Genomic DNA, 21,547 nt, shown 5'->3' on the forward strand with positions numbered 1-21,547 from the left:
AGTGATATTGGTTACTTATGACGACTAAATATAAGAGCCCTATAGTGTTTCTATACAAGAGAGTACAAATTGTAATGTAGTGAACCTATTTTTGCACGCTGTTTTCATGCTATCTATCTGCTGTTACGTACCTTTTCTGTAACATTACTGCTCAAAGCACGACAGCTAAAAACGGATCTAAACACAGCTAAAAATCCGTAAAAACAAAAAGCCCGTCTTTGTTGACTCACTGCTTGAACAACCTAAAATGTTTTTGCACCCGCCGAGCTTATTTCAACCTAACCTTCGGTACTTACGTGGTGCGGCAGCTCAACCTTTTTCTGGAAATGCTCGCCATCAACAAGTGGCTACTATCAAATGTTTGTTCGTTCTGAAAAAGGTCATGGACTCATTGTGATCGTTGACACTCCAAACACAACTTATCACAAAGTCTACGCCGGTAAGTAGTATAGCCTAAGACCACGATGATTCGAAGCTTCCTCAAAAAAAAATGTAGACAATCATCCTGGCCCCAGAACCCCGATGCGGACACTGGCGTTTCTTTAAGCCTACCGAGTTGATAGGCTGAATTCAACGATTTACTCCTTTTGACCTTTTCGAATGTTTTAGTATTTTGGGTTGCTTCAATTTTGTGGTCCTTTTGTTTTAATGAAAGCTCGTTATGATAAATTTCGAATGAAAACGTCAGGCAAGGATTTATGCGCGACATCGGGCAAGAATTGAATAAAAAATTGTTTAGGCTTTCATTAAGTAAATTGTTTATATTAAAAAAAAAAGAAAAAAAACATTTCCAATTATTATCCATTAAATCCTGAAAGTAATTCGGTTCCTTTGGACCTTACGGCATTCCCTATGTCAAAACTATGATATAGCGGTTTAACATCTAGTAGGTGAGTTGTATAGAGACTGGGCGTATATATCGACATTCTGGATTCTACTTATGTTACAAACGGTATTTTGTAAACGATACCATATTGACTAACTCGAAAACAGACAATATTCACATTGCGGTTATAAATAAAAAAATTTTAATCGGCTATATATATATATATATGCAGCTGGGTATTACGTGTTATCCTAGTGTTAATCTTCCTCGTATGTCCTGGCGTACAAGGTTATTGAAAGTGTAGTATTTTAAAAGCAATCAAATGGTTTAATCGGTCAAAAGCAAACCATTCATTTTACCTCAACTAGGGCCCATGGAAACAAAGGTTGACGTACTCTAGGTTTCCATCACATACGAAGAACAATATTTACATTGGGTCTATATAACTAGTTTTTGTTAGATATTAGTTAGGATTTAAGTTTTGCTAGCATCACCTAATTTTTTTAATAACCCAATTTATCGCTATCCGGTAGTGCATTATTTCCAGGGTACGTAAGCTTACTCTTGTCGGAGAAAAATATACTCAGACCCCGACAGATGTTTACAAATCAAATAATTAGAAATAATTTTCCAAGATTATTTGAACCCCAAAAGATTTGAACCTTGGTGGCAAACTACATAGAACGGCTAACTAGAATAGCTATATATTATTACATTATATAATATATAGATAACATAACGATTATTAATCTAAGAACTATAAGATTATTAACTTACAAATTATACCTGTGTTCTCTATTTTGTACTATCGCCGCTATTCAATGCCGCTACCTAGCGGAAAAGTAAATAATTAAATAGCAAGAGAATGTAATAAACAGTTCGATAGAGAAAAATTAAAAAAAAACAAACAAAGTGTAATAATCAAAAGCTATGCCTTCTACGTTAAAACGTTCATTGTCAGTGTTATAATGATGATCTCATGAAAGACCGCATTGCCCTATTGCGCTTATTTGTATACTAGAGCCTTCCTGATCATTTTCCCACTGTAGCCGGTATCTATCACGGTGCGGATAGGAAAGCATGTTGGTTAAACAGTGACGTTGCATTGGTGCAGCAGCGGTACGTTCATCGAATCACTGCATATCCCGGCGCCTCGGTGCTGATACAATACACCACAGTGCTTCAGTGTCCGCCATTACTGCCAATAATACGTGAGCTATGTACTGCCGTGAGCTCGTTCTGCGGTGATAACCTCTTCTTCTTTGTCGTCGTTAATGTGTGTCTGTATGTATGTGTGTCCGTTGACTGGCGATGATCTGTATGATAGCCTCGGTGCAGTCGCCGCTATCCAAGAGGTGTGAGTCGTGGATACTGACTGTTAGGCAGGTATGGTCATCAGGGGCGTTGACCGCACATTGGGGTATCGAAAGGGCCGGGACGTCTTCCTTCACATCCGGTCTTCGTGCGGTCGCGACTACGGTTTCGGTAGCCAATACCGCGACGATAGTTGCGACTGCAGCGGCGAGGGCGCCTTAACGAAAGTGAACTTCCTTCACCAAACGGTGATTCCTTCAGCTTAGCCCTTAAGCCATTGCTGCTGTCGCTACCCCTGTAGGGGTTTACCGACGCTCCGGCACCGGAAGGGCCATAATCAACGGCTCTCGCCCCGTCTAGGAGAGGGCAACCAGGCTACAAAACAATCCGCTCGACTAGCGAATACTTCACAATCGAAAGTTAGTACCGCTTGATCAGCTTGCGGTACTCTGAGGAGCTGAAGACAGTAGGCAGCTGGCGAAGCAGAAGATGAAGACCAAGCTGTGCTTAGCCCTTCTGCTGGCCCTAGTGGCCGAACAGGTGTCCTCACAACGACTCCTTGGCTTAATGGCCAGTGCTGGGCTTATGCGCGCTTTACGAAATCGCGAACAGCAACAGAAAGAATCTCCTTCACCACTAAATCAACATCAACCTGAACCGGTGCCTGGAGGATATCCCGGTTCGCCCCCACATGGGCCAGTTGGATTCAGACCAGCTGGGTGAGTCTTGTTGGATTTCCTTTGAACAGAAACGTGAAGAAGCTAACTGTGAGTTGAAGGATGAGGTTCAAAAATAGCTTCTCGTGCTATCGCCAATTAGTCAACTGACTATGAATATGTTCTTGTTCAGCGTTAATCATACTTCTCTTGATCTGTTAGTTGAGCTGATGATCTAGCTTTATGTTTTCGATCCTGTGCAAAGCATTAACACCCGAATGACTAGCGTAATGCAAATCGGTATCATTGATATATCCGGATTTACCAGAAGATTCTAACATCGGAACACGATCGTGATCAATACGATTTAGCTTAAACTATCGAATATTGACGAATCACATATTGTTACAGCGGCTTCAGTGAATATGGATACGGAGGGTATGGAGGAGGATCAGCCGGATCAAGTCTAGAGGGAGCTTCGCCATTTGGCGCGGCTTCGTATGGCTATCCAACTTTCAGTCAGTTTGGATCGAACTCGTTCGGCGGTTATCCCGGGAACAGTGTTGGATTTGCGCCATCTTCAGCCTTCCAAGGCTACGGGGGTTCATCTGTGGGCGCAGAACATGTAGCTTCTGCTAGCCAGCAGAGTTACCAAACTGCACCTGCCGGCTCGTACGGACAATCATCGTATGCCTCGCCTTCAGTCGGCTACGGAAAAGGTTATAGCGGACAGGGGCAAAGCTTCCAATAGGCTGCTAACTTTCTTTCTCGAAGACTATCCTTCCTATTGCTGACCTCGGCTGAAGACTCCGACGCTTCTCGACTATCCGCAAACCATCAAATATGTGCTGTGTGTCCCTAGACGTGACAGTGTCATTAGTAGCGTGGTATCGTCTCGTGGCGTGACCCTAAGCCCTCAACGTTAATCTAACCTCCCTAAGCCTGCTATCTACCCTTTTGTCCCTTTTCCATCATATAGCCCAACTATGCAATGAGTCAAAGTTTCCTGTCTCTTATAATTTACTCCTTTCTCTTATCGTTTTTGATTTTTTTCCAATCTTTCTGTTCTCGTTCTAGTTCTTTACTTGCTCTGTTCCTGTGTGTTCCTGTTCATTCTTTCATGTCTCATACTTTCGTCTATCAACTTGCCTCATTCGTCTACAACTATTCTATGTTTCTAACCTTTTCTGCGGCCGCGCTGGTGCGGCTTGCGAGCAGTGCCAAAGATTTCCTCCCGTTTAACAAACGAAGGTTAGTCCTTAGTAGCAGACGTCCCTAGTTTATTGAATGTTTCATGTGGGGTATTACCGCTGGTGGAAGTGATGCGTAACGAGAATGTCAATATTCGCTATACACTTTCCTATATTGCTATATTTTACCCTCGACCTGTTTTTTCTGGTGTTTGGACCCGAACCGTGTTTATCTGGCCTAGGGCCTCCAACTCAGATAGCCTTTTTAGCCTGAGATCATCAACGGCCGCATGATCTTCAAAAAAAGTTCTTAAAGGTGTAAGTATTCTTTGACACACAAGTCTAGCGTCTAGCGCCCATTTGTTATCTGGTAGCTGCTTCATTAACTCTACCATTTGGAGACGTTTCAGAAATGGAGGAGATCCTCGCCCGCGATACCGGGCCTTATCCTCACTATCCTATAATTTCCATTTCGCTAGATGTATATTCTTCCGGCTACCTTGAGGCCACGCTTTTATTTGAAGCTCCCATCATCATTACCTAATAACGATAGGCTCGTTAGTCCCTGGCCAGCTTGGTGATGGTGTCTTTTAGGTTGCAATCCTGCGAGTTCCGGTTAGACCTAAATAAGTAGAGTTAAAGATAACCTTAAATAAAGTGCTGCCAAGAAATTCTGTAAGTTTAAAGACGAAATAAAAATGCTGCTTTTGGGCCTCCCCGAAGCTTACATATATTCGGTAAAAGTGACGAGATGTTAAAAATAAATATTAGTCGGAGGTTGATTTACTACGTTGACGGGTCGACGGAACACCGTTGCCGACCCGTATTCATCGATCCACGAAGCACACTGTAAATATTCTAGTCGTTACATCTTAATGTTATATGTAAATTAACAATAAATTAATGTTTCTATAAACGTTGTATACTTGTGTTACATTACTGATGGTCTAAACCTTTTCGGCTAGTCCATTTCTAAACAAGGCCCAATTTATCGCCAATACTATAATACGACTTGGGCCTTCAGCTACTATTCGGCTATTATGCTAACATGTCCATACCCTGAACGTTAGTACGGTTAAAGAAATGTGGTTAATTTAATTAAATTCGGATTTAAAATTAAATGCATCGTCAAGTTAATTAGACTGATAGCGATCAACAGTAAGATAGATTTCTACTCATTATAATGTGTGGTCACTTATTTTCTTTGGAACTTTTGGAAACAACAATTTTTCCTTGGAAAAACTAAGATTTCCGTGGTTTTCTCGTCTATCCCCTACTGTCATGCTGTATTCGAATCAATAACCTGCGTTGCTGATTTCCAAGCGAGCCCGTTGTTGGTATGAGGCAGAGCAGTGACTGATAATGGTAATACCGTTGTGGGATACTTTTCCTCCTAGCCATCTGAATCTGGTTTTTCTGAGGGAAGGGTAGATTCCTCCGTAACAGAGCACACTAGTAGCAGGTTCCGCAAAGTGCGTAGAATGATGAAACATTTTTTTAATTTATCACGCAGAAAATTGACTGAGGCAGTTTTATTGCATGTCTCAGCCGATAGGAACGGTCAAGTAAGTTGTCTGTCATTTTACTCAGACACAAGCGTAATAATAACAATGATTCCCTAGATTTAGCATACCTTTCGAAGGTATAATCGATTCGCCTCCTTTGTGCGGTGACTTTGCTTATCGAAGCATGCTTGTAGGCTTTTGGACAGAGATTTTGTATCAATAAGGTGATAAGCCAAGAAACGTAGTGGCATAATAATCAGTATCGATATAAGTACTCAATCCCGTCCATAGATAATTCAGATTACAGCATATACGTGCTATCTGGTCCAAAAGTCAGCAGGTTAAAATGTCATGGTCATCATTTTTTCTAATGTTATTCATATTTTGTTTGTTTTAGCTCATACATTTGCCCTTATATCTCTCCTCTGCTTATTAGTAGTTGTTTTTTTTTTTTTTTGCTATATTCCTTTACTTTATCTTCCCGATCCATCTTTTTTTCTCGAAACAACGTTAACGTGTGCCTGTCTGCCGCTAATATACCGCTGCACTGTGCCCTGTCCAGCGAATAACGTGCAAATGCAGCAGGGTTAAACGACGGCTAAACTGACAGGCCGACCGATCCCCTGGCAACTTTGGAGCTGTACAACTCCCGTTCATCCGTTTCCGAAACAACAAACGCTTCCGAGGCGATTAGACTAACAGCACGATCCTCTGTATCCCATTGTTACAACAAAACCTCCGGTTTATTTCCACTCCAATCAGCACAGACTATGGATACAAACCGCGGCATCAAACTTTCTCGCAGCTTAAGCTATGCCTGCATCAACCCAAAGTGGTAACCTCCCCTCGATATCATGGACAACTACGTTAAGACATCGCGTAATTTATTATAAGAAAGCGCGTAATTTATTTCTTGCAAACATTGCTAATGAAGACGTTGCTTTTTTTGTGTGGAGAGTATCAAGCGTGAGGTTCGACACGAAAACAGTGTTTTATTTATCCTGCATTTTTACATTTCCAGATGATAACTTACAGCATGATTTGAAGTCAAATTTGACAATGAGGGAACTACTTATTAATTGCGTGAGCATACTGAGCCCGTATTTAAACTAATCCTAAGTTTCTACTTAAACTTAATTATACAAAAGTGGTTTGAAAATAAGTTTTAATTAGCATGATAGCAAGCTGATAAACACTCACTTTTTTGAAGGGGAGCTACCCGTCCGACATTCCGGAAAATGTGGAAAACTAAATCTGCGCGTGGGTAGAAGTAGATTTCATGGAACTGAAGTCCAAGCGAACTCATTATATTCATGGACACTTCATTCCGTAAGGGAATTAGACAGGCTTTTAGATTATTTATTAATTAGATAAGATTTCAAAAAAGTTGTATTGGTTACAACAGTTAACGACGTTTGCTGGAACGAAGTATACATATATATGTGCCACTAAAAGTTTCCCATTGTCCTTAATAAAAGCATTTGTTAAATGGTAATTATAAACACTATCCACTCTTCAAGCGATACGTCCTGCGGAGGACTCAGTGGTACATTCAGAACCGGTTCATGTGAACTCATTAGCGTAAGCTACAAATTTACAAAGTGTCAGCGTAAGATTTACCGGTCCCTTAAGGATTTATCAATACGCTCTCCTCATCATTTCATTTATCTATCTTACGATAGCAGGGAACCAAGATCATGCAAAAATGTTTGTGCCTCGTCATAGTTGTACTCCAGCCATCAAGTTAATAAATTCACAAATGTTTCTCGGAAACTAACGTATAGTCACTTCACTGTTGTTTTATTTACTTAGTTTGTAGTAGCACGAAGCTTACTTTGATCTCGTACTTTAGCATATAGATGCTTAAATAATCAAACTTGGGATCTCTGCCGAGTTTAGGCGTGCATATATTCATGAAGGAAAACCGAAATTCGAGCCAGAAGACGAGCTTTAAAAACTTTAAAATGTTATGCCAATACTCGTTTCTAGAAACTCTGTCGAGAAGCTTCATGAAACCGCTATGTGGGTATCAAGCCGGGTTGTCTCTTTCTGAGGGGGTTAACGTCCCGTTTGATAGAATTATGCCTAAAAATGATACCGGACCTAAAACTGGAAACATTGACAATTTATGTCAGTACATGGTGTACGGGTCAATGGTCTTCTAACTTCAACAAGACTCATGAAATTTTTGTGTTAATCTGTCCTAAAATCATTGAAGTGGGCTGTCTATTAAAAAAAAATACAGTTTTCGTTCAAGAGTCTTGGCCAGTTTCTCTAATGCTTGGTGAACGTCCGCAATGCTTTCGAAAAATATGCATTGCGCACCTTCTCCCGTATACATAATCGCTAGAACAAAAATATTTTTATCAGACCTGTTCCAAACTATGCGGGATGCGCCAATAAATCCTAGCTAATTAACTTCAATTTCCGTAGCCATGTACTTCCTTAAAAATAGTACTTAGAAGAATTTTTTGAAAACTTCAAAAAGCATCCCTGAAGAAGACTTTTGCCGTGTGTAGCTGTCGCTGGTTTTGTCGCTGGTAACTTCTTACCCGAGGGTGTGTGTGTGTTTTGTAGTCCACTGGCTACTGTTGTTCGAAATTCACAAAGTACCATTTAAAATTAGTCGTGAATAACATGCCTTTGTTAAGTCGATACCCACTGGGTTACCAGTCTAATACACGGCGCACAATAGGCTACAATTTGGGATGCTTTGTAAGCAGAAGATGCTTGGTCAACTGCTCAAATGTCTAAAAATCCAGTTTCTGTCGAAAAGACTGCCGTGAACCAGTTTTTTTTTGTACCTGTTCATTCCATTCATACCACTCAGCAAAATATTAATTTCCAATTTCGCCATTGTTTGCCAGAAGCAGGCACTAACTAAGTTGTAACTGAATGGAGTGTACAAATATAGCGAGGCAGCATGAAATTAGGTTTACTAGTTAATTATACTAGTAGGACTTGATGCAGGCCATGGAATGATCACTGGTCATCAGTGGCGCTTGCAGGCATCTGTGTTCTATATGCTAGAGCTAGTCATTTAATTACAGTCCAGCTTTATGGCGCTTAATCGCTGAACTACGTTCCACTGAATCGCGTTCAAGTTAGTAGCGTTTGTGCAGTTCTGTTAAAATCATCGTATATCCTCATATAACATCTAAATAACGCAGTACGAAGCCAGAGGTCTTACCTCTAAAGTGATACGTTTTCCCGTAAATTTTAAGATGCGACGTAAAAACTTGAAAATGTTGTTAAATGAAAAGATCGAACCACGTTCATCTGTAGGCAGGTGCGTGTTCTATCCATAAATGTGTCAATAATTAGCTGAACTGGTTTAACATTGAAAACATTCGTAGACGAGTCAGCAGTAATTTTTTCAGCTGACTTAAACTTCAGATATGAAGATTTTCTAGCAGAAAATTAAGCCGATATGAACGAATACTTCTGTGTACTATAGATATATCTAAAAGTGCTTAGGAAGGCAGACTCAAGAAACCAAATCCTGTCTTTGGCATTATTGTCTTACCAATTTCGTACCTGAGCTATTCACAAACACTGCTTACACATAGCTGAAAAAAAAACACCAATAAAGATAAGAGCATTCTCGTCTTTAGTATGCTTTTCGAGACTTCTAAATCTATTTTACATTATCTATTTTTTATATTGTTATACGAAGAACTTTCCTGAATACTTGGGGAGCGGTACAGAAAACGGCAATCTCGCAAACTGTTGATGTCAGTGGCATCCGACAAATTTTAAATCTACCCTGTGGCGCGAATACCCTTTACCGACATTCGTTTTCGGATTGATACATGATTTTTGGACACACTGTCTCTGATTCACGGCAGGCCTAGCAGTAGCGGGCCCTAGGTTTTTCAGTCAGTGAGTTACAAGTGCAACCATCCTGACTAAATCAGTAAACGGTGTAGCTTAAACCGCAAATTATAACAAGAAGTTTTAATCAAGTTCTTGACAACTGATGAGCCGCAAATGAGTTCCTCGTATCGGAAGTAACTGTCCGTGACCGCGGAAATAACGGCTGAACATAGGTTGTTATTCGATTAATTATAAGTGATAGTAGGCGGGTACTTAGTAATGAATTTTAAATTTTTCGCGCCTAAATCGTGTACACTTCCATTAGATATGTAAGAGGCACATTGCGAAAATAATAAAATGTCTTATGTTTCTTTAATGTTGCAACAAGATATACTCTATATAGAAAGCCAGCATAAAACTGAAACGGTCTAATCAGGGAATACCTATATACTAGTTCTTGTCCTGTCGATCGATCATAAGCTCACGTTACCTTCTCATGAAAGCGATAGCAATCAGGGCTTGCGGTACGAATCATGCTAGGGCTTTAACTGAAAACTGCGATAATGAAGCGGGGCGACAGGGCCGTGCACACTGGATCGTCGTCTTCGAAGCGCCGAACATAGAAGTACTAATTTTTCTACGTGTATTACTTCAACTGCAGGCTGTATCAATGGTTCATCTCTCGTCCACTTAAAATTGGCCTAATTATAATATTGGTAAAGATTAATTTTTGTAGTTTGTTTAATGAGATTCAGGTGCTGGCTTTTATTGTCCACGCTTACTAGGATGAACATATATAATGTTTCCGGCTTCAAACGCTATTATTGCACCGAGCATCGCTAGCAAACAAAACGTATTTGGGATTCGTGCGAGCCACAAAGCAAAGATATTGTTAAAACGAAGGGCGATAGTCAAAGGGCCAAGCCTATCCTTTTTCATATGACATCTGTGTGTATAACAAGCCAAGGACTGAGTACAGTCCACTAAGTTCCGATGAGATTATAACAAAAGTTGCGGCTGTTGTTGACCTAAATTATCGAAAAGCCTCTCATCTTCTCATCCGATCGATCCTGGCAAAGGCGTATTAAGAAGTTCCCCCTAAGCGTAAGGGCACTGCTAAGATGATAGGACGTCAATGCAATCTTGCCACAAGCAAATTGACCTCAGAATTGCGCTCCTTGAAGAACTAGGATGCTGCCTTTACTCTTACACCAACGAGTGCAACCATCAGAGAAGGAGATATCTGGGCTTTATTCTGCAGATCCCACTTATCCGTTGTAGAACGGTCCATCTTGGCTTAAGTCAAACCTACAAGAAGGAGCCGCTAATAATTTTGGAGCGGCGGTAATTACATTCTTCTAAGATCTAGAGATAGTCATTAAAAATTCCTCCGGCTTTACCACTGGCAGAGTATCCGTGGCCCAAAAGTTCAGAATAGAATTACCCATCAAATCAGAAATCAGCTTCATGCGAGAGCAGTTTCATGCAGTGCTGGATGTCGTGCACAGACATCATCCCGCATCACGTAGTAACTTCGTGGCAACGAGAATGAAAAGAAACGTGCAAGCCAGAATCTAAGGCTGCTTCCAAAGAACGGTGTCGACAGGGCGCTGTCAGGCACGTTATTGTTTGAGTAGAGAGCACGCTCTCTTTGGCCAAATGCAGTCAAAAATCAACCGTGAACAAGTTAAGGGGATGGCAAACTATTGATGTAATTCATGTTAGCAGCAAACTCCGTCAACGTAAGCACTATATTTCAGGACAGACAGAAACCTGGAGTACCTTTCTGCGTCCTTAAAAAGGCGAGAAGAAAAACGTTACGACTACGACCGATCAACTGCAGTCATCTACGAGTTTCAAGCCGCGTTGATCCTAAAAACAATATAGCGGCAGATTTAATTTAAAGCAAGGATCGTAAGCTTATACTGCACGTAAATCTGATAACCAGCACAACTCAGTTATCTTCCGCAGAGAATCTTTTTCTTGTGAAAACCCACAGTGGAAAGTACACATCAGGGCCGGCTTTTAGATGAACATTTACGCAAGTGTTTATATACATAGATATTAAGCAATTTCAATTGGAGAATCTACGTAAGGATCTTGTAGAAACGTTTGCCAGTTGTAAAATTTGAACTGTATGAAATAAATTGCTTTCAACTTTAATAAAAAATTTGATAAAATGGTACTGCCATATTATTAAATGAAACTGTAATTTAATTTCTTACTATCTGGCGGAATTATTATCACAAAATATCTGTGCCGTAACGTACTGAATTCAGACGGCTGGCTTATTTGGCATCAGTCGAAACGATGCGACAATGCTTGGGGCGTATCGAACTGAAACTTTAAATAACCATATATAGTCCACAATAAGAACGTTCGACACACGATCTCAGAACTTGCGTTTTCGTTGTACGCTAAAATGACGCGAACTTATTATAGACGACTTTAGTTACCGGACACAATTGTCTAGGGAGATCAGAAGGATATGCATGCGTACTATTTCATAGCTATAGAAGGTGGGCATATAGTATAACGATTCGATCAATTCAATCAGATAGTGTTCTGCCGTCCCGAATATAATTATCGCGCATTATTATTATTTACGTTCGTTTGTTCATACTCTTTCGGATCTGTTCTGGAAACCATGATATCAGTTGTTTTTCTTTCGCTTGCTTAAACAAGCTTAAACAAGCCTTTCATAAAGCCTCTGATTTGGCATTACATTTTTGCCGTACCCGTAGTATAGCAGCTCAAACCAAATCCCTTACTAATCAAATACCTCCTAGTTGCCCAATCTGTGGTCACTAGCCATGTAATGGCTGACGTTTAGCCGCTACTGGTCCCATCGTCAACGATTATGTCTGGTTTTAAGGCACTACTATAAATATGAGCGACAGCAAGGTAAATGAAGTATGTATCTTCATCTGAAAAACAACACTCCTTTAGTTTAATTAAATACGTGGGAAACTCTCAGTTGACGGTACGTTGGTCACTTCATTCACCGTAGAAAGCCAATTGCTGAAGGCTACAGTGTGTAGGCAGACAGACTAGATTACTTAGTAATGCATACGCTTTTCTAACAAGAAATCTGCTGTTTTCGCAGGAAACTCGAACGATCGCTCAATCAATATACTACCTAATTGCAAAAGCGGTCTTCTCGCAATGACAAGCAGTGAAGCTATTGTTTTTTTCACTACTTGAAAATTGTGGCCATGAAATAGCTTGTCCTGCCAAAGCGTTTAGCGTTGACTTGGGGCTGCATATTGAAATCGTCTAAGGACTCTCAAAGCCATACCGGGTTAGTCAGCTAGACTGCTGCTGCGCCGAGCTCGAACAGAACAAATAGGAGTCGTACTTTTCGCGGTTATTCTGACGTCACAAACCTGCACGAATAAACACTTCTCTCCCACAGACAGCCGCATTCAGAAACCTAGTGCCGAGCAGAATGGAAGGCATCGACCTGATAGTGTGACGTTTACGCGCCCTTCTCTACCTGCGAACTTCTTTAACGCGTGGTGCGCTTTAGCAGTGATAGCCAAATCGTCACTTGGAGCGTGTAGCTTAACGTTGGACAGGTAGATCGCCGGCTAGAACTGGTCTCTTAAAAAGAAGTGCAGCCGGAAAGTGACGCGCGGGGACGAACATTTCCCGGAAGACGCCAGCTCGATTTCTTTCGGTGAGTGAACAACACGTGTTCAGGGTAGAACAGATCTTGTTATAATAGTGTGAGCACTTTTTTTTTTTGCCTGAACCGCGTTTTCAAACCCTCAGAGGTGTTTGCGTGTCGAGGCGAGAACAGATCGATCAGAGCTGTTAAAAAGGACAGCGAAACGCGTTATATCGCATGTTCCGTGTGAGGGATGCATGGTCATTAAATAAGCATCGTGCATATCATTACCCCACAATTATAATAATATTATTTGAAAACACTGAGCAGGTATTTGCCGTTCGGCTCAGATAGGGCACCATTTGAGGAACAAATTGCATCCATAGTTTAAACAGTCCGTTGCTTCACAAGTATCCTTTGAAGTTCCTTGTAACTCTTGCGCGCACGATTTTGTCGGTTCTCAGAATAATGTTTCCGTTAAAAAACCTAATTAGCAATATTAAATTTTTATTGATAGATTCGGAAACATATGGCCTGCACATCGATCGAAACGCCAAATAGTTTGGATTGAGGCTTTGTATTTGTGAATGCTCTGCAACTAATTGCCCCTTGCCGTTATGTGCGAGGCAAAGAAACACGTGTGAATATGTAAAACAGCGGTTATATATGAAAGCCAACGACGCTCTGTCTACAGTGTATAACTGGGATCAGGTGAGGCTGAAAACGAAGTGATGCTAATTAAAGATGATTCTATTCAAGCGATAGATAAAGTGGGTTGTTTTTGTATAGCTACGTGGCCGTTGATAGTTCATGATGGCTTTCATGTGAATTTAGGAGAACTATTATAAATCAACTTGATAGAACAAAACGTTTATAAGTGAAGCAAACCCGCTATTATTTCTCTTATTGCGGCATATATATATATATATAGGTAAAATATAAGTAGTTTATATATACATGTAGACGATCTTCAAAACTGTGGTATTGATCGATGTAAAAGCCATAGAAATGCTAGGTGCGACACATCAAGGTTTTCAGATAAAAATATTTTCTGAACACACAATACAAATTATCCTTACCTTTATTTGGCAAATATATAGATAAGCGCTACCCACCACAATTACCTATTTAAGTGTATCCTATTACGAGGTGAATGAATCTGTAGTTTGGTTGAAGATCTTTATCCATAAAGCCTTCTAACTCTTCCTCAAACGCATTTTATAGGAGCATGCATCATGATCTTGCTTCGACTTAGCCTCTTACTAAGGTGTACCGGTACGATTTTTTTTTTACACAATTCTTTGGGGTAGCAATCAATATACATCGTTACCGCGTACGTTGTATCTACATAGATATCGGCACGATAGCTTTTACGTTCACACCTAAGGTCGCTTCGAACCCCGCGAATAATATATACTGCCCGATTGATGTAATTAAATCCACGAATATACTTAAGTCATAGTAACAAAGTAACGAGTCATGCAATATTTTATATTTGCAAAGCTAGATAAGTTCAACTAACAGCTGAAGGATTCTTTTGCCACGAAGTTAAGTAACCTGGCCAGAAATAATAATAAATAAAAAGCAATAGCTGCCTCGAACAGCAAAATCTGCATAAATTGTACCTCCATAGATGGCCAATTTTGTTGAAGATGGGTCCTTGCGGCAGGCGCGACAATAGGCCATTGGGATGCTATTGAAAACCTGTCGATCAGTGTTAGCGCAACAACAAAACTTGGATAAAACTTAAAGCTACCTTGCCAAATTCCTCAACTCTAAGAGATGTTGCCCGATATGATAACACGGAGCAGTTTTTGATTGATGTTTGCACTGATTATTATCTGATTACAATCTGACGTCCAATAACTAAAAACTATGTTGACCAAGCGAACGCTGAAGCCGAGCAGGTAAAATCTCTGCTAGAAACAGAATGTTGTTGAAAAAGGATTTCCAAGCAGCTTCTGACTGTCTTTTAAATCAAAATAATTCATATATGAGTACGTATTTATTCACTATTAAATATGTAAATTAAGTTATTGAATAACAGTAAATGATAATCATTATGTTGTGGTTAATTCAAATCTATTTAGAGTTTCAAGGTTCTTAAATAAAAACGGACTCAAGGATGCCTTCGATAGACCTTCCGTTCAGCATCGAGACTCAGGCAATTCACGCTGGGCAGGACCCGAAGCAATGGAATTCCCGTGCAGTTATCCCACCCATTTCGCTTTCGACCACCTTCCAACAAACTGGCCCAGCTGAGATCTCTGTAAGACGCACATCACTCCTATCTTATTGATAAGTAGTTACTTACTTGGCAATCAATTTTGTAGTGTAACAGTCATATCTGTCATTATTATCAGCAACATAACTGTCACATGTAGTTATTTCATTAAATTTTATACCGTCACTGTTAGTTGCATCTGGTGACCTATCTATTCTATTTCATTGCCTAATGGAAAGTAAAGCGACGAAGCTTCACGGCAATGAAATGTTTCAAGGTTTTCACCGCCAGGGCGTTGACAAGTACCGCAAGTATTACGATAACCATAGTGGAATTCAGTTTAAGTGGAATCTGTTAGTGTCTCCTATTAAAACAATGAAATCGATCGGCGGACTAAGAAATCAAAACTATCCCTGCCTCGAACAGCGCCAACACATGTTAATGTATACGCCTTAAAAACACAATTGTGATTGAACCGTATGTCGAGATAATCGATATTCTAGATAGTCCAAAGGAATAGATACTGGGATGTTCCTGATTCGCTAAGACTAGATGTGTTTTTTGCGCAAGTTTTTTGGAACCTAGAAAGTTCCTAAACTGGTAGGCCCCTGTTCAAATTGTAACATAACTTTCTCAAGTTACGAAATGCAGTTGAAACTACAGATGTATCAAGTGCAAGGTACCCTAAACCGTTAGTGGTGTGGATTCAGGAGACCGACATGACTGACGGCAAGAAACGTAAGACGGATCACCCGGCATATCACTAGGTTACGGTCGTATATCAACGTTTGTGCCTAAGACGCCATGAAGCTACGTTACTGACCGATAGTATGTGCAGTATCAAAATATTTGCTTCGAGTTTTATGTCCGCTATTGCCTTTAATTTTACGGCCGTCTCGTAGGACGAAACGAGATATGACTACACTTCGTTTTGAAGCTATGTACGCCTAACTTTAGGTAAACAGGTTGCCAGTGCTTACCAAATCGCTGCCTTGGGGCATTTTCGTTTCGTTTATGGCTTAACTAATGAGCATCAATGCTCAAGCATAGCTGGCACATCGGATTGAGGGTATTAAGCATCAGACTAACAAATTGAACCTGTATTAAGAGGTAAAAAGGTAATTATATATAAAGTAGGTTTCATTTGCCAAAGTACCTTTACAAGTAACAAGTGCACATCATTTATTACAATAGTTACAAGCCGCTGAACATTAAAAAAAAAAACTTAATCTTTGATGCGCGCTTAATTATTGCATACATCATTATGAGCTGGGCTCGTCGGGCCCAATACTCTCCTGCAGAAAAGATTGTTGAACCAATCGATGTTGATAATAAAACAATTTCTCTGAACACTTTTAGCCTATTTGCTCTTTTTTTGCTAAAAATTTGTCGGCTTCACCATTGCATTGGAGGTGGGTCATTTATTTGTATATTTTCGCATAGGACGAGCAAGAGTCATGCGCCCTCTGTATCGAGCACCTTGTTTATGTTCGATATATAATATACGAAAATTAAATCCCTTAAGGACTAGTTCCTTTGTGGGTCCGTAGAAGTGATTTTAGTAGTTTAACGTATCGCGTTCCTAGGGTTACGATTATTCCCGGTCGGGTAATCCAACCCGAAATTGTCTCGAAACCTGCCTAGCCGCATTGGAAAAAACAAAGTATGCCTTGTGCTACGCTTCGGGTCTGGCTGCCGTCGACAATGTACTTCACCTTCTTCAAAACGGAGATCACATTATTGCTTTCAATGACCTGTATGGTGGTGTGAACCGGCTGTTGCGTAACTGTGCCATTCCACATGGACTTGAAGTTGATTTTGTTGATGCTACCGATCCTGCCAACATCGCCGATGCAATAAAGCCTAACACAAAGGTACGTAATGCGAATTCAGACTCCTTTTTTTTTTTCTAACTTAGTCAACTAGCGTATGTTAATTAATAACAACCATAAGCTAATTTGGTAGAATCCGATTAAAGTCTTATAAATTTCAGATCAGCGCCCCATTTCCAGCCATTGTCAGCGGAATAGTTTAAACTCTTTTGTTATGAACAGTCGAAATCACATTCATTTTACACAGTTTATATATATATGAAACACAGTTTATAATCTGTTGCTGTGTTCGGAAAAAGATTATTTGTATATTAGCATTTATCGAGCATACTAGCGCTTTTTTATCTATTTAATAGTTCCACTTTAACACTACACCAATGAGCTAAGAATGCAAGCCTAAAACTCACTAATAGTGCAGGCCTGAACGATGCAGGGGATATGAGCTTGCTCACGAAGTAATAGCCACGTCCTGAAATCTGATCAAATCGCTAGAGGCCTGAAGGAAATTGGGGACACATCTTCTAGTAGGAGAATCAGGCGATGATCAATGCAATGCGTCGCAGGGACGCATTTGGTAAAAAAAAAAAACGGGTAGCCACGAGGTTGTGCGCGCCTCACGGCTCACGCAGCTCCGTCCTAAAAGTCTTAAAAATCGGAGGCTGTGATCCGATCTTGGTCAAGAGTCGACCAAGAGAAAGGCAATACCTTCACAATACTTATGTTAATAGCAAATGCGTCGATGACTCTAACCAAACGTTACTTCTTAGAGGAAGGTATTAACTGCGTATTTTTTTATTTTAAATTTGTTAATCGCCACGTTAATAACACTTATATAGTATTACATTATGACCATTTTACAAACGACGAGGTGCGTTATAGCACGTTCTTTGGTCGTGGCTTCGCAGGTGGTCTGGGTAGAGTCACCGTCCAATCCAATGATGAAGTTGGTCGACATCGCTTCTGTAGCAGCTCTCGTCAAGAAAAATGCACCCGATGCCATATTTGCTGTGGATAACACGTTCATGAGTCCATACTTCCAGGTGAAACTGAAACGCGCTTTCGTTTATAGAGCAATATCCCTACCGCTAAAGCTCTGTTAATTCAAGCAAACTGTTGGTAACCAAGTTGATTGACAACTTGGCTACCAACAGTTTACTTGCCTCTCTTCGATTTTTTATGTCTATTAAACATGCGCAACGTTTGCGATAAACTGTGGAGGCGTTTTTCCGCGCTACAACTATTGTCAACACGGTGTTGTTGTTGTTTCAGAATCCTGTAACTTTGGGCGCTGATCTCATAATGCATTCAATAACGAAGTACATCAATGGTCATTCGGATGTCGTAATGGGCTGTTTAATGACAAATCGAGATGATCTACACCAGCGTTTGCGATTTCTCCAGAATTCAATTGGAGCAGTACCTTCGCCGTTCGACTGCTTCCTGGTTAACCGCGGCATTAAGACGTTAGCAGTTCGGATGCAAAGACATCATGAAAATGGGTTGAAGGTTGCTAACTTCCTGGAACGGCACCCTCAGGTCGAAAAGGTCAGTATCCTTGAACTATGGAAGTAAGGACGAACGTAGATGAATTCAATATTAACGGCCACTTAGATTAAGATGGATAGCCTATGAAAAGCAGTTTGTTGATATGTCTAGTAATACGTTTTTTCTCCGCAGAACTGAATAGGGTCATATTGCCAATTCCGGTTTCAAAGGCAGTTCACATTTAAAACTCTGGCGACGCATATCAGCAAAGGCCACTAAAGAAAACCACTCACGACAACTTAATCTTATTCGTATCTAGGTAGCACTAAGCATAAAAATTGTTATTTCATTAAGATGTTTTTAGGTGTTACATCCAGGCCTTCCATCCCATCCTCAACACGATATTGCAATGAAACAGTGCAGTGGCTTCAGTGGAATGATCAGTTTCTACATAAAGGTACACGGACGTCGACAAATGAATCTCTTCTCACGTAATCAATACTCACAGGAAGTTGTAGAGATTACTGAAGTCTTGTGCTGACTAAACTTTGCCACTAACGGTGTTGTCGAAACGGTATTTTCCGCGTTGGATTGCTACTGAAATTTACGCTATTGTATTTTTTGGAATTTCATTTAGTGGGGCGTAAACTCGTACACATCCTGTCGAATTTATAATTATTAAATGGAATATTACCTAGGCGTGCTTAACAAGGCTAAGGAGGCACTATGGCGCTGAGTTCGAATATTGTTTTTTAGCTTTGTCAATGATCGCTAATGGGTGATGGGATCTTTTTGTGGGTAGCTGCACGAATCATATATCAACAAAAGACCTTTTTATAACAATATGCAGTGGCGACAATTTTATAGGAAGGAAGAACTAAACTAGACTGAAATGTTTTCATCTATTCTCTTCTTGTCATTTCTAGGGCGGCGAGAAGGAATCGCGAGCTCTACTATCAGCTTTAAAGGTGTTCACGCTCGCAGAAAGTCTCGGCGCCGTTGAATCCCTTGCCGAACTGCCGTACGTACCTACCTGAATGAAGTATATTATTCAGACTGTAGATAGTTAATGGCGATATTTTTGTTAGTCAAGAGGAAGTAGGTCAGCTAACTAAATTTGACTAAAATTGAAAATTCTGATGTTGACACACCTCGATAAAGACTGAGCTGAGAACATGTTAAATTGAAGAGAAAATGTTCCCTAACTCATTTAGTAATATAATAATAGAAATGCAATAAAAGAAACTTACTAAACAAGTTTTTTTTTTATTGCAGTTCAATTATGACTCATGCCTCGGTGCTACCAGAACAAAGGGCTCGGCTTGGTATCACTGACGCGCTCGTTCGTCTTTCCGTTGGTCTTGAGAATGCCGATGACCTCATCAAGGACCTCACACAGGCCCTTGAGGCGGCAAGTATTTAGCATCTCGTACCGCACTACTTTACTAAAAATTGCTCTATCATCTCGATAACGACCATTTAGCCTCAATTCAAAAAAATAATTAAAGTGAAGTTTCCTAATTGTTCGACTATTACGAGTAAGTTGAATAGCTTTTGAACTAGTCGCTAGCAGACGAAGTTTAGATGGTAAACACTCTAGACCTCTAAAAACTTGTATGCACAAGAGAAGACCTTGTGTGAGTTTACTTCAGTAGAAATAAATTCAGAAAATAAACGGCTCAGAGCTAAAAAGCGCACGAAGGCATAGTGCGTGAATGTTCCAGGCGTTGCAAGAACGTAACTCGGAGTGTTAAAGATTAGCGAGGAGACGACAAAAAATTGGGATTTGAAGGATAGAAATATATTGTTGCAATCGAGGAGGCTTTTCACGGAAGGTTCAAAAGCTCTGTCGGCCAAAACTATCATTCCACATATAATAAATTACAGGATTATAAACCAAATACTGAAAATGCGGGAGCCGACTGAAATAGTTGTTCTGAATTTACCTCAAACTAGTTAATGTGTATGCAATCTATACGCAATTTATAAAATTTTAATCAAGACAAGTTTATGGTTGCCACACGCAAGGTATAGTTCGTTTTCTACCGTCCGACCAAGCAAGAGAATGGCGTTTGTCTGGAACGAAATCAAGTTCGGTGGCAGCGTCGAATAGGTTTGGTGACAGACACACTCGCACCACATGTTTGGGACATCTGATATTATGGGCTACCTGCCAAAAAGGAAATAATGAATGCAGCTCAAGTTTTAAAAAAGACTGTTGGCACAGCAACTAAAAGCACGCGGTATGGGCCCTTAATAAATACGCCAGACCTCATTGTTATGCCTCAACTACTTTTTTCTGGGTAACAGAAAACCTATCGTTGGCTTTAACCCGCTTATCCTGCTTATCTAAGTCCGTGTGATTACGGGGCTTCCCATGGCCTAAAAAAAAGTAATTGGTACGCAAACGTATTCCTCTATCGATGTACGTTGAGAGGCCATAGATAGAGAAATTACATACAGGAACGCGAATTGTAGGTACAGGACAGGTACAGAAACTGCCGGAGCGTTGCGACAAGTGTGTGAAAAAAATAAGAGATTAGCTCGAATACATATTGGAAATCCATTATTATAGCCCAGCTAGCTGAAATTCTGTTTAATAGCAAATAGTCTGCTTGATTCGCTTCTGGCAGCATGGCATATCGCGAAGCTGTGGCAGGAAATATCACAGGCAGGCAAAAACTCACTTTCACTGTAGAAACGGACTAATTATAAGTGAGTCTTTGGTGGTAAGTTTCTTACGTCAACCGTTTCTAACTACTCGTCGCTGCTTAATTTGCTTCAGCTGTTCGACCTGTTGCTTTTAAAGCAGGTACCTCAATATGTCTCTGAATATGTATACTCTGCAAGTTTGTAACGCTAACCAAATTCCACATAATTTTTCAGGCCACGAAGGCGAAGTAGAGGCCCTTCGTTGATTGCAACATCATACTGCAACGAGAGATGTTAGTTTCTGGCCATGATTAAAGAAGACTATGTTTATAAAAATTACACAACTTTAGTAAATTGTATGGTTATACTTCTGTTTTAATAAAAATTTAAATTAGGAGGAGAACAATTTAGAGTGCACTGTTTTATTTGAAATATAA

General features: G+C 40.2%; 2 protein-coding genes across 4 annotated transcripts; both read left to right on the forward strand.

The window, feature by feature from the left end:
* The first annotated feature begins 2,530 nt into the window (after positions 1 to 2,530).
* Positions 2,531 to 4,911, forward strand: LOC111272076 (uncharacterized). The gene is made up of 2 exons (XM_022853261.2): positions 2,531 to 2,859; positions 3,208 to 4,911. The coding sequence occupies exons 1-2, from the start codon at positions 2,630 to 2,632 to the stop codon at positions 3,545 to 3,547; spliced, it is 570 nt and encodes a 189-aa protein (XP_022708996.1). The 5' UTR covers positions 2,531 to 2,629; the 3' UTR covers positions 3,548 to 4,911.
* Positions 4,912 to 12,756: 7,845 nt separating this feature from the next.
* On the forward strand, positions 12,757 to 21,520 carry Cth (Cystathionine gamma-lyase). Of its 3 annotated transcripts, XM_022853257.2 has the most exons (10): positions 12,770 to 12,986; positions 13,435 to 13,628; positions 15,008 to 15,186; positions 16,728 to 17,015; positions 17,879 to 18,013; positions 18,243 to 18,518; positions 18,823 to 18,915; positions 19,385 to 19,479; positions 19,734 to 19,869; positions 21,345 to 21,520. In XM_022853257.2, the coding sequence occupies exons 3-10, from the start codon at positions 15,043 to 15,045 to the stop codon at positions 21,360 to 21,362; spliced, it is 1,185 nt and encodes a 394-aa protein (XP_022708992.1). In that variant the 5' UTR covers positions 12,770 to 12,986; positions 13,435 to 13,628; positions 15,008 to 15,042; the 3' UTR covers positions 21,363 to 21,520. The 3 variants fall into 3 exon arrangements, with proteins under 3 accessions (XP_022708993.1, XP_022708992.1, XP_022708991.1); XM_022853256.2 differs by lacking the exon at positions 13,435 to 13,628 and having other exon boundaries at positions 12,771 to 12,986; XM_022853258.2 differs by lacking the exons at positions 13,435 to 13,628; positions 21,345 to 21,520 and having other exon boundaries at positions 12,757 to 12,986; positions 18,813 to 18,915.
* Positions 21,521 to 21,547: the final 27 nt, after the last annotated feature.

This window comes from Varroa jacobsoni, unplaced genomic scaffold (assembly GCF_002532875.2).
Source record: "Varroa jacobsoni isolate VJ856 unplaced genomic scaffold, vjacob_1.0 contig01544, whole genome shotgun sequence".
Taxonomy (NCBI): Eukaryota; Metazoa; Arthropoda; class Arachnida; order Mesostigmata; family Varroidae; genus Varroa; species Varroa jacobsoni.

What these genes read in the sequence shown, in the direction of transcription:
- Cth (XM_022853257.2), top strand. Translation starts at nt 15,043, where the DNA reads ATGCCTTCGATAGACCTTCCGTTCAGCATCGAGACTCAGGCAATTCAC. An exon ending in CTGGCCCAGCTGAGATCTCT is followed by an intron (nt 15,187 to 16,727) that starts GTAAGACGCACA and finishes TCGCGTTCCTAG; the next exon opens with GGTTACGATTATTCCCGGTC. An exon ending in TCATGAGTCCATACTTCCAG is followed by an intron (nt 18,014 to 18,242) that starts GTGAAACTGAAA and finishes TTGTTGTTTCAG; the next exon opens with AATCCTGTAACTTTGGGCGC.
- LOC111272076 (XM_022853261.2), top strand. Translation starts at nt 2,630, where the DNA reads ATGAAGACCAAGCTGTGCTTAGCCCTTCTGCTGGCCCTAGTGGCCGAA. An exon ending in GTTGGATTCAGACCAGCTGG is followed by an intron (nt 2,860 to 3,207) that starts GTGAGTCTTGTT and finishes ATATTGTTACAG; the next exon opens with CGGCTTCAGTGAATATGGAT.